We start from the raw sequence: 15,007 nt of genomic DNA on the forward strand, positions 1-15,007 counted from the left end.
TTCACTTCCGATTCTACTAGCGATTACCAACTTGCATTTGTTGTGTTAAATGTTTTTAAGCAACATTACAAAAATCGGCTATGGTACAGCCACGTAACATAACGTCTAGCACGCAGTAAGCTTTCCAAACGCTGCACTTGTGTCGGGTCTATAACAGCCGACTTCGCGCGCCACACCACGCACATCACGTCCTGTATCCAAATTCTGCTGCCAAGAGCGCGCGCTGTAGCCTCGGCAACGGAGAGTTGCTGGGCGTGTGCGGCTAGACGAGGTTCGCGCGCGAGGCGGTAAGACAAGTTCAGTTGGACTGTTGGGATCACATGACAATAACGGATTAAAAAAAAAAAGTTCCAGAAAAAGATGGCCTTCATTGCAAAACAGGAAAAGTTGCCAAAATTTGACGCTGAGCAGGACATAGCAAAGAAAGGATATTAAGATCATATCATTATTAAAAAAAAAAATTAAAAAAAATGTAAAAGTCATCCTAAATGTGTTTTATGTTCTTTCCCCATGCGACCAATATGCTACGTAAACATACATTTCAGATTAAGTAGGAACTTTTACGATCGTTGCAGGGATTACCACACCAATGGAACCGCTTTGGATTTAAGAAGTGCACCTGCGCACCACCGCATGGTCTAAAAAAATTAATTAGTTAATTAATTATTAAGTATAAGTGGGCCAAAGCTATGTCAATATGTACGGGCAAGAAAAGGCTGCATCTTAGCGGCCGCACCAATTTTTATAAGGCTTGTGCATTTTCTTATTGCGGCATCGTTTACGTTGCTGATGGATTTAAGTTTCTATTATGACTGCTCTCGCTTTAAGAGGCTAGAGAAACACAGGGAAGCGAAAATGAAATCGAGTTCAGCGTGGGGTACATCAATGAACACACACTTCCGTGAGCTGTCCAACTTTGCGCGACGCCCTCTAGCTCTGTCAGACGTCAACCAAACAGTCCGGGAGGGGATTTCCACAAAGCACTGTTTCCTTTGCTTGTTTTGCTTTCGATCTGGAGAACGAAATAGAATACATTTTAAGTTTTTGATTTATTATCGACAGTGCCAAATTAGAGAGCGTTTCAGGGCACCAGTTGCGACATTTTTTACTTATTGCGAGTTCGAATTTCCACGTATCGCAGGTAAAGACGTTTCCGCATTTCTTATTTATTGGCCGATTACAGTATAGCCGATGTAAGACAGCCATGCAGAGTGCTGAGTGGTATGGATAGACATAAAATCGAAAGTGCTGGATGCTTTCATCCAGTGGGATCTGGGAATGTTTATTTTCAGTTTTGAAATGACTTGACACCTTATAATGGCCGGTGCACGCTGATCTCGAAGTTGGGAACTGTTGACAGTTCGTAGGCAGCGACTTTGGAGTGACAGCGCATTGCTAAAACAATCGCCATTTACAGTACATTGAGAATGCTGGTTACCGACGACACCGTAAGTTACAACGAACTAGCTAGCATTTTCATATTTGCAAACAGCTGACAAACAATCGGCTTATATGTTGGCTACATAGATTGCTTTAAATGTGCTCTGTTACACAAACGCACACTCACAAAGTAGCTGTTGGTAAACCTGGCAGATCTGGTAATGCTATTTGGGGGCAAACCTTGTTGCTATATTTGTGATACTGTACGCAAGACCTAGGGGTGTGCATTTATAGATTTTTATAATCTTTCCAAATTTATAGGTCTAACCTTTTATCATTCCACTGACTCTTAGGTCATTTATAAAGTAGGCTGTAATGTGCCATGATTTGGAAATCCGGAATTTTTAAATGCAATGGCGCTTGATCTTATTAATTAGTGACTTATTTGTATGTGGAAAACGCGCACTCTTTATAACTTAAAGGATATTCGAATTTGCAGCAAGCACCTAGGCCACAGGCGCGCTGTTGTGAGCGCACATGTACTCACACGTACGATGATTTGGAATTTCTGGAAGCGAGAAAAAAAACCTTTTTCTTAACTTGACTTTTTCTTAACTTGACTTTCGGTTCGATCTAATCTCTCAAATGCAAAACATCAGCGGTAAGGGCTTTGAACCGGGACGACGGACTCCTGACCTGGGGCGCAGGAGGTCAAAACCAGAAACAGCAGCGGCTCCAGCCTAAAACCCCCCAATGCACATATGGTCATGTAGTTTCTGGTTCCTATCAGCAGAAGCCAGCGGAAAACTGCAATCTTCCATTACTTAAGTAGATTTAAGTACACCAAAGGTAAAACGGGAAACACAACATAGGCTATATTGATCTTTAAAATGTCTTATTTACAGTGAAGTATTCAATTATTTAAACCACTAAAGGAATGCACTTTAGTTGTACGTCTTATTTAAAACAAATAAGTTTAAAATTAATGGTAGATGAGTTGTGAGTTTTGAATTTTATTTAAAATATTAATATTTTAAGTTAATATAGTAATGTACAAAGCCCACCAAGAATCATTAGCTTTTATGTTGTTAATGAAGCAGACTTTAAGAATCCGTGCTCTGAACTGGCTCATCATATTTGGTCAGGCCAGTGAATGTACTGGTATGTTATTGTTTGCACTATGGACACCTAAGTACTGTCCAGATGCGAAAGGGTTATCACACATGCCCAAAGTTTAGCTTACATTAACCACAACGGCAGGTGCTGAAACAGAATCAGATCAGTTGACTTATCCATACAATCAAAGCCATTTTAATTGCTTGATTTGCTAATGTTGTTCTAAAATAAGCAATGATCTGCAAGAAATGCAAAGAAATAATCAGTTATATTTTAAGTCATATTTTATCCTCATATTACTGGATTTTATTTCAGTATATGATGTATATAAATGTATGAATATATGTATGAATTATTAATATTTACTTTGCATATTGCTCACTTTTGAATATGACTGGCAATTGTGCTTCAGGTTATAACAGGCTGGTGAAAGTCAATAAACTTCATTCACACTAAATAGCTCTCCAGAGATGTTATGAGATTATGTCCGAAATAAATACAGCGTGAAACTAAATTGTGAGGGTTCTCTCAGGTTATTTATGGAAATGCTTGCCTCATTTGAAGCTCTTGAATTGTATATATTGTGTTCTCTTGTACATTTTTGATTACAAACAAGATTAATAGGTGCATTGTGCAAGTAACAAAAGCCACATCAGGTGAAGCAGTTGTTTTCCATAAACCATTTTATCACTAAAAGGATCTCTACAGTTATCCTGTTTATAGCTGCAAATTAGCAAATGGGATCAATACTCCAAAATAGTGTTTTTTAATAGATTGGGCTGAGTCATGTATGTCAGGCCCATTTCAGCCTAGTTTCCTCTGTGTTAATGGAGGAATGTAAGCCTGGAGTAGGATTGTAGCTTTCTGAGGATGACACAGTCCAGATGACTTTCTCTCTCTGTCTCTTCTTCCTGCCTTCTTTCTCTCTCTCTCTCTCTCTCTCTCTCTCTCTCTCTCTCTCTCTCTCTCTCTCTCTCTCTCTCTCTCTCTCTCCGATTCTGTCTCCGCCCCCATTTTTCTCTCCATAGCCCACTATGCCCGTGGAGAGAATGCGAATGCGACCATGGCTGGAGGAGCAGATAAACTCATGTAAAATCCCAGGACTCAAGTGGGTCAACAGGGTAGGCAGACTGGTTTTTTTTAAAACAGTTAAATATATCACATTTGCACTGTTAACAAAAGATGTGAGCAGGAGGAGACAAGATTTGAAAATACAAATTTCTGCCACTGTTTGCTTTACATGCATAGTACCTCTAAGCATTTCACCAGTTTGACTTCCAGGACCACAGGAATCGCTTAAATTTTCCACATATCTCTCACATTTTCACATCAATGCGTTTGAAACCTGCTCTGTTGTAAATGCTCACACCGGATGCGCGGCACATGATGTCAGTTACGATGTGTGGTGTTCTGAACGATCGACACTTTCAGGAGAAGAGAATTTTCCAGATCCCGTGGATGCACGCTGCACGGCACGGCTGGGACGTGGAGAAAGACGCACCTCTGTTCCGAAACTGGGCCATACACACAGGTACGGTATATGCAAGCACAGGCTCATACACAGACCCTTTCAAACAGCCTCTCACTAACTTGACTGAGTGACTGACTCACCCATCCTCCATTCACCTTGTTCTTTCATAATGCACTCTACACCATCATGTTGGACCTACGTGTCTGTGCTGTAATTTGTGCAGGCAAATTTCAACCAGGTGTAGACAAGCCTGACCCGAAAACTTGGAAGGCGAATTTTCGCTGTGCTATGAACTCCCTACCGGACATCGAGGAGGTGAAAGATAAGAGTATTAAAAAAGGAACTAACGCCTTCAGGGTTTACAAGATGCTGTCGGCGTCCGAGAGACAGTCAAAGAGAGGTCAGTGATGGACTGATACCCCAGTGATACACACATTCATACAGCCTGGCCTACGAGGGGAAAAGTCCAGTGAAAACTCCATCACGATGAAATGGGTTTTGGAAACTTCTGTGAATGATGTTTCCACGACAGGTTTATACAACATATGGTCAAACACACTGTGCAATTTTTGGTTCTTTTTCTTTGTCATAGGAAAGAAGAGGTTGGATAGGGAAGTGAAGATAAAGGTAAGGGTCTTGGCATTTGACGCATCACGCTGAGATCCAGCGATACCTGATGCCACACTCCGTTTACTCACATGGGCACTCTCCTGGATGGAGTCTGGATTAATACTTGCCGGAGGTCCACAGTGCGGGCCCGTGCATCATGATCCGCCCTGAGCCTCAGTTACATGCCTTCTTCCTACAGGAGGAGCAGCCATGCCCAGTCTCCTCCGCCTGGGAAAGCGCCAACGGCTCCACCCTCACAGCAGGGTCCGGATCGCTCGTGGTCAAGCAGGAAGCGGATCAGCCGTTGGTTGCAGGTGAACCTCTGGGCCCTCGGCGCACGTGACAGACATGCATCCTTATCGCCCTTGGTCAGGCCATCACATCTGCTGGATCCTAGGTCCAGATCCCCAATGAGCAGGTTGTGGTTGACCAAGGCATGGCAGACATATGTAGAGGCACTGTCTTCATCTGTATGGCAGAAGATAGTTATAGTTATCCACATACACTGTCTTCCCCGCACAGGGCACAACAGGTATCTAAAAGGTTTGATTGTGTGGCACTGGAACGTGTAGCAGTTCTGATCTTACTCTTCAAAAAGAAGGGGCAGGATGACATGGTTACTCCAGTCTGTCCTGTGCCTGTTCCAACCCATTTTTGTTCCTACAAGTTATTTTAGGCTTGTTTTCAACAGTGTGACTCACTCTTTGGTGGAAGATTCCCTGGTCGATAAAAAACAAAAGCATTATTCTTTGCTTTATTCTTTGCTGCTTGCTAACCTGTCCCTGCTTCACTGGATCCTGCGATTGTCCTTCTCTCTGGTGCTATCATATGTTGATTAGAGTTTATTTACAGATGTATTTGCCTGCTTTCAGTTTGTGTGTTTAGCACTGAATGTAGCAGCACTAAACACTTACAAGTAATTTTGTAGCAGCATTGTACTATATCTGACTTACACTGTGGTTTGAACGTATCCACCAAAATCTTTTGTAAAGGAAGAGTAATGTTAAAGGATGTAGGGTTCAAACTTTCATGCGTTCACCCTTGCAGAACCCAAGTTCTAGATTTTGGCCTCTGATTTCTACTATATTTAATAACAACTAACTAGAGTCTTATAAAATTCTTCTTTGATTAATATTTTCCTATCTGCATGCTAAATCTCCTTTCAGATAATCCCAGAAGGTCATAGTACAGGTTGGGCAAAAATAAATAGATCATTGTGGAATCATTAGATATTCACTGATACATAAGCACACACAATAGCTGTTCGGCCTTGCCACACTATCTAACAGGAAATGTCAGTTTAATTATTTGTAGCATTCGCCTTCCATTAACCCTAATGAAGTTAATCCCAGTTGGACTACATTTTGTGCCCAGCGTGTCCTCTGGGAACCCCACCACCCCACATACACACACATTCCGACATACACATATTTGTTTTGTCAGTTCCTCCTCACATGTTCTTTATATTCACTCTCTCTTCTCTGTTTCTCTTCCACAGAAATGCCTAGCTGCAGTCCTCCAGAGGACCACCTGGTCATCCCCGAGGTATGCCAGACCATTGAGGTGGTGACGGAGAACGAGGAGCAGGCAGTAAGCTCCAGCCACCCCTACCCTCTCCAGATCTCACCAGTGTCCACGTATGGAGGTGTGTGTGTGTGTGTGTGTGTGTGTCTTTGCATCTTGTCACCTTTTACCGTCTATTGCTGCCCTGACATGATGTTCCTGGAGCAACCTCAGCATGTCCAGTAAACATCAGCAAAATTCTGACATTTGCCGGTACATGCTGCAGCACCTGTCATGTGGTGTTGCTGGACGTGGTTATCACTGCTTTCCCAATCATACCCGGGGGCGTTCATTATAAGCGTTATAAGAACCTCCAAGCACAGGAGCCAACACAAAGGTGTTTGGAGTCCTTCCACATTACAGTGTCCATTACTGTGGGAGCCACAGCACATCTCGGACATCTCAGCGATGTGTTCTGGTGGGGCAGTAGCATGCTCGAGGCAAGCGATGCACGCGCATTCACTTCCACGGGTGGAACGCTCGCTCCCGAGCCACCAGGCTTTCGAAACGTCAGAGATTCCCCACAGATGCTGCTTTCGGTTTGTGAGTCAAGTCTTCAGCGGACTGTGCCTACTCTGGTTGTTGCTCGATGCACAGAATGGTTAAACACCACGCGGCCGTACTCTAACCCAGGCCACCGGCAGTGCAGTTCCGGCCACCTCCCGGGGCTACTGCTGCCCCACCTTTTGTGGGCTCCAAGGCGAGGGGAAGAGTTAACGTGTAATCTGCTCACACTACTCGACTCGTGGTGTAAACTTTCACCAAAAGTGGGGACAGTCCAAAGTCGTGACGACAGGCTGACGGCCAGTGGCAGGCACACTGTCTCCAGCCACCTTTTGCTTCTAGCAGGCTTAGAGCAAAAAACGGAGGCGGGTGTGGATTTGTGTTTAAACGGTAAGCTTTCTGTCCCCACAGATCCTCTGAAAGTTCAAGGGTGGGCGTTATTTCTAGAGTTCCTCACTCAAACATACTGCAGCTGTGCAAATGAATCCAAACAGTATTTCCCCCCCTCCCCAATTCGTTCTGAGTGCCAAATTCAGGCGAGCTGTTGCTTCATATGCCTTACCTGACAATCCACAACATGCATAAACATATATGTTGCACTATTTTATATGGCTTATTCTGTATTTTCATTAAGATGGTTCCCGTTTCGCCTGATTTACCCATGAAGCCTGATTTACTTATTCTGATCAATGACAAGTTCAATCCTTGTAATCACTAAATACAAATAGGATGGAAAAATGTACTGCATGAAGTGATTTAAATTTTTCACTTATTCATGTTATATATTATACAGATAATGTTTCACTAGATTTAATCTGTTTTACCAGCGGAAGTGATTGCTCGAAGTCTGATAATCGCTGGCTTGTTGCCAACAGAACATGACAAAGCAATCCCTGCTGGTCCATGTGCAAAGTGTGAACACAAAGGGGGATCTGGTTGTTGCAGTCGAACTAATTTTTCATTCAGCTGCCTCCATTCTTTCTCTCATCCACCCTTCTCTTTGCATACAGTAACCTGTCTGTCAGGAAGTCCCTGACTAATCTTTTACTGTCTCTGGCCTCCTTTTTCCTGCTTTGCACAGAGAGCGATACTGACAGTGTGCAGAGTGAAGAAGACTCCAAAGAGGTATGTTCAAAAATGTCTTCGAGTGATCCGTTTCAGACGGTAAAAACTGCAGGTCGCAGAGAGTTTGAGTATAGTAATTTCATCCAGTAAGCAGCCTGGTTGTCAGTAACAGTTTTGCAACTGAGTAAATATGTTCCTTTCCCTTTAAGATGATGTCAGCGCAATGCCCAGAATCCACTTTGCTTGGTCTGTGCTTGTGCTTCCTGTAATGCTCGCAGGCACGTGTTTGTGTCTCTAGAGCCGAAAGCGTCTGACTCCGGATCAGCGTACTGTTTGTTATCGTCAACCTGACACTCAAAGGAGTAAAACAGAGCTGATCCAGGATATGTACTAAAATATTAAAGTAATCAAATGTTTGTGGTGTACTACATGCCTCATGAATACAAGCATGTTCTGCCTGTTGCTACAAAGTGTGCATAAAACTAAATTATATTTTTTATTGAGAGAGAAGTCTGCAATAGCTTTCTGAGCTATTTACACACTGAGTTAATAGTCATACTAATGCTATTTTGATACTCATTTATAGGGATGTAGGGACCCAGTTCCGTTTTTGAAGTTAGGAAGTTGTGCCACACAGCGAAGTTTCCGATGCGTTTACGGACGTCAGTGTGCTCAATCCTTGGCTCAGCCCCTGTTTTCAGTTCCTGTCCGAGTTCTAATGCAAGGCAAAAAAGAACAGAAGAAAAATAGCATGTGGAATGATGTTAGTTGCCGTCATAGACTGCAGTAAATGTATGCAGTGAAAATGGCTAAGAAAAGAACATCTAATCTACAGTTTTAGATGTTCTTGGAGAAAAGTTGACCTTTTTTGCATACCAAATACCAAACATACCAAACACTAAAACTATAAGCTTTACACAACCTATTGACTTGTTTACCCAAGGCAAACATATTTTAAGAAGCCAGTGTGTAAACTAAGCATATTGTGTTTGACATTTTGAGTGCAGTGTTATTTATTGTTGTTGTTTGACTCTGCTTCTGGACAGGCAGTCTGTGTTTCGGAGACTAAGGCTTAGGGTTTGGGGTTGTTTTGTGTCAGGTATCAATTTTACTGTACAGGCAGAAGGAATTCCCCTGCTGTGTGAGTTGTGCTTCATTTCTGAGGGAGCAGAGCTGAATGTTTCACCGCGTTTTGCGCCATTTATCACAGTCATTTTAAATCTGATTTACAGGCACTGAGGAAGCACTGGAGGGGGTTGCAGTTAGCTGCTCCCTGGTGATAATGTTGTGGTGACCGTAATGCTGGCAGCAATGACAATTAAAGCTGCAATAAATAACCAGTGTGCTGAAGGGTCACTGCTGGGGCTTTTTGTGCTAGTTATCAGCTTAAACTGTATGCTACTCTTAAAAAGCCCTGTTTGTATGTATATGAAAGAGGATGGGTGAAAGTGTGAGAAAATGTTGTGTGATTGTGTGAATGTTTGCGTGTGTGGGTGTGTGGGTGTGTGTGTGTGTAAGGGCAGGCGGGCGGTAGTGTGAGGTTTCTCTGCATTCCAGAGAGCAGATGAATCATGCAGAGCTCAACAGAAGGAAGAGCGGTATACTTCAACGTGGCAGAAACACTGCCGAGTAATACAAAGGGCTGAAGCGCACTTCACTTACCCCACTTCTCTTACGCTCTGCAACACAAATAAAAAACTTAGTAAAAAAAACGTCATTTTTAAGTACTGCCTTTTGACATTTGTGATCACTGGAAGTTAATGATTTTGGTTAGTTTTAGCAACAAAATCCAATTTATTCCATATGAAATTGTTCAGGATCTAAACCAGTGGCCCTCAGACTTTTTTTTTTGGATGAACAACCCACTCATGCAGATAGCACGTGTCACCCATGTTTGGGCTTGTTTGGCATGAGAGATGCGTTATTTTACTGATAGACTTTTATTGTTTGCAAAGCTAACAAAGAGTGAAAAAGAAATCACACCCGTAATCACGCCTTAAAGGACAGCCTTATGTTTGCCTTCGTTTATAAATATTTAATGTGTTATTTAGAAAAGGTAGTAAAACATATCAAAACAATGGATATGCCTGCTGATTAGCTGTCGTTGATGTTAGATTCTGATCGAGAAGTATGTTGATATGGCGGGATCCTTGGATTTTGAAATGTAAATGCAGGATAAAATACAGTATTATTTATATATAAATACAGTATTTATAGTAAGAGCTGATATGATAATTCAGTGTCAAATTTAGATTATAGAGACTTCAAAATGAAAACTGCTTACAGAAACCCCAAAATAATGTCGCTTCGAAATGAGCATGGTGAATACCCCCCCCCCCACCCCACCTCCCAAACCATGTATTCGAGCCCTTGAGGGTAGCACCATCCCCACATCCCCATTAAGAAACACTAACCTAGATAAAGGAACCTAGTTTCTGTAGCTGTAATTCTTGAGTATGATTAGCTGACTTGCTTAGACACGGCGCTGGTGTGTCAAGTCTGTGGAAAGTTCATAGATAATCTGCCAAGACGCAAGTTTATGCGGAGACAACTGTGCAGCAGTGCTTAGGGAAACAGTCAGAAGGTGGACCATTTGGAATTAGAGAATCATATTGTCGTTTGGTTTGGCCGTACTGTAGATTTATGTTCTTTATCAGCCATGCTGTATGTTCTAAGCAATTTGCTCCACTTGTATTATATGCCACTGCGTCCTGACATTCTGCTGCACGTGCGGATTTCTTGTCTCGGCTCTGCAGCATGTTCGATCGGTGGTATGGGGCATGGATGTGGACATGAAGCGAGTTGTCCTGAGCAGCACATCCCTACCCAGCATGTCCACCTTCATCACGCCATCCAAGCCCAACTTCAGGATCACCACCGTGCAGGACCCCTCCTCTTCCTCCCCTCCTCCCGGAAGCCCCTACAACATGGAGGATCCGTGGGGCCTCCTGAGCCCGTCCCACCTCTCCGTACACCCCGCTGGACCGTCCGGCCAGCCCCCCATGCACGAGAAGCGGGCCAGCGTCATTATGAAAACCTCGGACGTCTCCAAGTCTGTCAAAAGCTGCTGAGGCGGGGCCGCCGGCATCCGGAGCTTCAGCCGGAGTGCACCTGGCTTTAGGAGACGCCGTGCTGGACTCGGGACCTGGGCGGCGCTGCTTCCGGGAATCTCGCAGCTGACAGAACTGTCACATCGCAGCACACGCCTGGCTGGCTGAGCGACTCGAGGATCTCGGTACCGATTCCGGGCAAAAATGCATGTTTCGGTGCACCTCCAGGGCTTAGATTCAGGGAGAAGTCCAGTACAGTGCAGTGCTGATCCCAACACTGCCATTGTCAGGAAGGTTTCCAGACTTGTTTGGGATGTGTATATACAGGAGAGCCACTGTGTAATGAGTGGCTGCATCTTTAGCACCTTGTAGAAAAGCACTGAATGAGAATATGGGTGGCCTCTTCTTTCCTCTAGCTCCACAGCTGTGGAGCACATGTCTACAAGACTTTCTTTTCAGCTGTGGCTCATGCCCAGTAGCCAAAGAACGCACTCAACGTCTCTGTAGTATCTTATCTCCAAACCTGTCAATATAGTGTTGTGTCTAAAGGGAGTTTTTTAATTAATATTATTTTCTTTCCCTGCGATGAGTCCTGATTTTGATTAGTGGATGTTTTTATGAATGACACGAGCACTTATTTAGTTTGTTTTTTTAAGAAAGATTACATTGACATTTTATGCTTTCTACTGTATTTGTGAACGTGTGTGTGTGTATGTGTGTGTGTGTGTGTGTGTGTGTGTGTGTGTGTATATACAAACAAATGTAACTATATAGTACTGTGAAGAAGTATTTGCCCCGAGATGGTTTTCTGCATGTTTTAGATGCTCAGCCAAGATTTTCTGTTAGACAAATGCATCCATGAACACAAAAACAAAAAACCCAATAACTGTTTTTTAAAAAGAAAAAGTACAAACCTGTTGCTAAAGTTAATTGCTCTACCTTCAACAGCTTTGTCTGCAACAGGTATCTCTAGAGTTCAGGTGTTGGCTTTTAAAAAAGCCCTTAAAAATACATTTTACAAGTGTTGCGTAGTTCATTTATTTTTTTCCTGCTGCACATATACATTTGTCCATAGGCCAAAATTCCTAGTGTTTCGAGGGCTGCGAAGGGAGTGATGCAGTTCCTCTACACAGCTGGCAATCATTCTGTTCTAGGGTCTTCTGCAATTTGAGGATCATTTTGACAGGTTCTGATCCTTACTTTCTCTATTGAAGAAACATGTTTTTGACTGGGAACATACATTCATAGTCATAAGCAATCCCTTTCCTAATATATTTCTTAATTAAATGTATTCCGAGCCAGGACTGAATTTCAAGGGGAATTATTCCGGTAAGCACAAATTATCCTTATAATTAGGTCATGTTGAATGAAGGTGACAATCTTTTTTTTTCCCTCATATAAAAAACTCACAATTTTAATTACACACTTAAAAAAAGAAGCTGTTGGTTTTTTTTCTTCCACTTGCTACTGAAAGCACCAAACAGACTCAGGTGCAAGGTGTGTGTGTGTGTGTGTGTGTGTGTGTGTGTGTGTGTGTGTGTGTGTGTGTGTGTGTGTGTGTGTGTGTGTGTGTGTGTGTGTGTGTGTGTGTGTGTGCAGAAAATCAAGTGGCAAACACTTTTCCACATCACTGCACATGTCTATGGCTGTGTATGGAAGCATGTGATCACCTAACCGAATGTGTCTCTGTACGCATTCATGGGCTTCTTAATCCTGTGGATCATTGAATATCTAATTATACTATAAGATTATGTTATATAAAGAAATGATTTCTTGACAATAAATGGTAAACACAGTTTGTTTCATAATTTCTCTGGATCTAAATTACACCAGCACTGCCAGTCCTGATATTGTTTACTCATGGATTAAATTAGAGATTGCATATTTGCTCCAAGAAGGGCATTTATTAAAGCATTATATCACCCCCCACGACAGTGTGGTTGTGCAGGTAACCACACATTTCATAATGAACATACTCCATGTCTCTCATTCTCAAAATAACCATGCACTTAAATGAATGCAGCAGAACTAAGGTTACACTGTCGTGTTCATATGACACAAGTCCTCATCCAGAGAAGAAATCTTGTATATGGCAGTGAACAAAATGTACCCAGAAATGGTACGGTTGTGACACAACAGCCTCTGTAAAGCCACTCTCCAGGGCAGGGCTGGGGACAGAGGAAAAGGTCTTAGACAGGAGAAGAGGTAGTCTGGTGCTATGAAACAGCAGACAGTTAATTGCCCGACCCCTAATTACAGTGTGGCAACCCCAGGCTGTAAGCCCCTCACATTTTCACATGTTGGATTTTCTCCCACAAACAATCACTGATTCAGTTTTGCATCTCAAGCGAAAAGAAATGGACTGCCGATACTTGCATTTCTGAAACTATGGCTGAAAAAAAATCTATGTAATAGGAATTCATTCTGAACTGCTCTTTCTGGCTTAAGCTTTCATATATTTTTAGATATGTAAAGCATTCAAGTGCTTTGTTGCAGTGCATAGAAGAATTCAATTCTTCTGATGATCCTAACCAAACACAGTTGTCTTACAAGCTCTGTGATGGAATTAGGATTTCAGAAGCAGTGCCGGCTGGCTGTTGTAACATTATCTTACCACTCTGTGTGTGTGTGTGTGTGTGTGTGTGTGTGTGTGTGTGTGTGTGTGTGTGTGTGTGTGTGTGTGTGTAGCCGGAAAGGAAAGGAGTGGCCTTCTCGCCTTTTGGTTTCAGTTGCTGTTCTTAGGCTGTGTATCTACCCACTTAACACAGCCCAAACCTCGCCAACAACCTTAATGGCACCTGGGTCGCCATGACAACCTCATGGCAGTTAATTACTTAACCTCTAACTAAACACAAAGGTCATTAGAAAAGTTTACTTCCTCACTTCCTCCCCCTCTCTCTCTCTCCCCCTCTCTCTCTCTCTCTCTCTCTCTCTCTCTCTCTCAGCTCCTTTGTCTACCTAGTGGCCAGACTAGGAGCTGTTTATGATCTGAAAAAGAAAACAATATAGTCTACAAATCTGTATAATCTACAAACCGGGCCACTATTGTACCACAGGTACAAGTCTTTGCTCTATTGTTCACCACTGCCATAAACATACCGACATGCTGGCGCTTGATTTCATTACACGATATACTACTGCAACTGTTCTATGGTTTACCTTCAAAAACTCCAGTATAGTACTCTCTCCAGTACACTCAAATTCCTTATTCCCAGTAAGAAATCTGCTCACATTATCCCTGTTCTTTACCAATGACACTGGTTACCAGGTGCAGAGCATGTGTGATATAAAAGTCTTTAAAGTCCTGCTTGTCTTAGCACCCACCTATCCTTCAGAACTACTACTCAAATATGCCTCATCTTTTCAAACTGAGGTCCTCTAAATCTGGTCTGCTAGTTGCCCCTTGGTTCACGTTATCCACTATGGATTGTTGGAAATTTAGTACTGATCCTACCCTCTGGAATTTCTTACCTACATCTATTTATACTCACACCTCTCTATCTACTTAAAAAGCCCATCTTAAAACCTTTTCTCAGAATACTTTCAATCCCTCTTAACTACTACTTCTGGCTAGGGATTCTTTTTTTGAATTGTAAATTAACCATCAGTATGTGAAAGGAACTATATTATTATTATTATTATTATTATTATTATTATTATTATTATTATTATTATTATTATTTCATTCATTCATCAATGGCCCCGTTTATACCCCATAATTTGGTGCATTGCACAACCTAGTGGCAGAAACTGGAAATATTCGGTTGCTATGGGATACACCCAGGGTTTTCAGAATCAGCCATACGTTATCAAGCACGTTATCTAATTGATATTGCATTATCATATTAATATCATATCGATAATACGTTATGCTTATCAATAATATGATACAATATGATTGTTTATCGGTCTTCCTTGTGAATTGAAACCATTTCATGGAGGGTCATTTATCAGTTATTCAGTTCTTACAAACACAGGTGAGTTGAGTTGGGAAATGCTACGCCATCGCTATGCAGCCCTCACGAAAACTACACATTCCAATTAACAGGTGTTGCATGGGACTTAAGGCCAAATTATGTTTGATCTGAAGCAACAGGTCAAAGGCTAGATGATAGCAGCAGCTCCGAGAAACCCGACCCTTGCCTTGAACACTAAATCAGCTGACGGGGAAAACGTTAACGTTTAATTATTTCCAGATACCACCTGGAATGTCAGACAACGTAACCAGGAGCTCTATTCAAAATAAAAT

General features: G+C 42.3%; 1 protein-coding gene across 3 annotated transcripts; it reads left to right on the forward strand.

The window, feature by feature from the left end:
* Positions 1-927: 927 nt before the first annotated feature.
* Positions 928-12,554, forward strand: irf2 (interferon regulatory factor 2). Of its 3 annotated transcripts, none has more exons than XM_027016688.2 (10): positions 928-1,141; positions 1,293-1,448; positions 3,525-3,617; positions 3,928-4,027; positions 4,191-4,367; positions 4,560-4,594; positions 4,776-4,890; positions 6,075-6,221; positions 7,725-7,768; positions 10,465-12,554. In XM_027016688.2, exons 2-10 carry the CDS (start codon positions 1,428-1,430, stop codon positions 10,777-10,779), a joined length of 1,047 nt encoding a protein of 348 aa, XP_026872489.2. In that variant the 5' UTR covers positions 928-1,141; positions 1,293-1,427; the 3' UTR covers positions 10,780-12,554. The 3 variants fall into 3 exon arrangements, with proteins under 3 accessions (XP_026872489.2, XP_026872507.2, XP_026872497.2); XM_027016706.2 differs by having other exon boundaries at positions 6,075-6,166; positions 10,465-10,592; XM_027016696.2 differs by lacking the exon at positions 1,293-1,448.
* Positions 12,555-15,007: the final 2,453 nt, after the last annotated feature.

This window comes from Electrophorus electricus, chromosome 12 (assembly GCF_013358815.1).
Source record: "Electrophorus electricus isolate fEleEle1 chromosome 12, fEleEle1.pri, whole genome shotgun sequence".
Lineage (NCBI taxonomy): Eukaryota > Metazoa > Chordata > Actinopteri > Gymnotiformes > Gymnotidae > Electrophorus > Electrophorus electricus.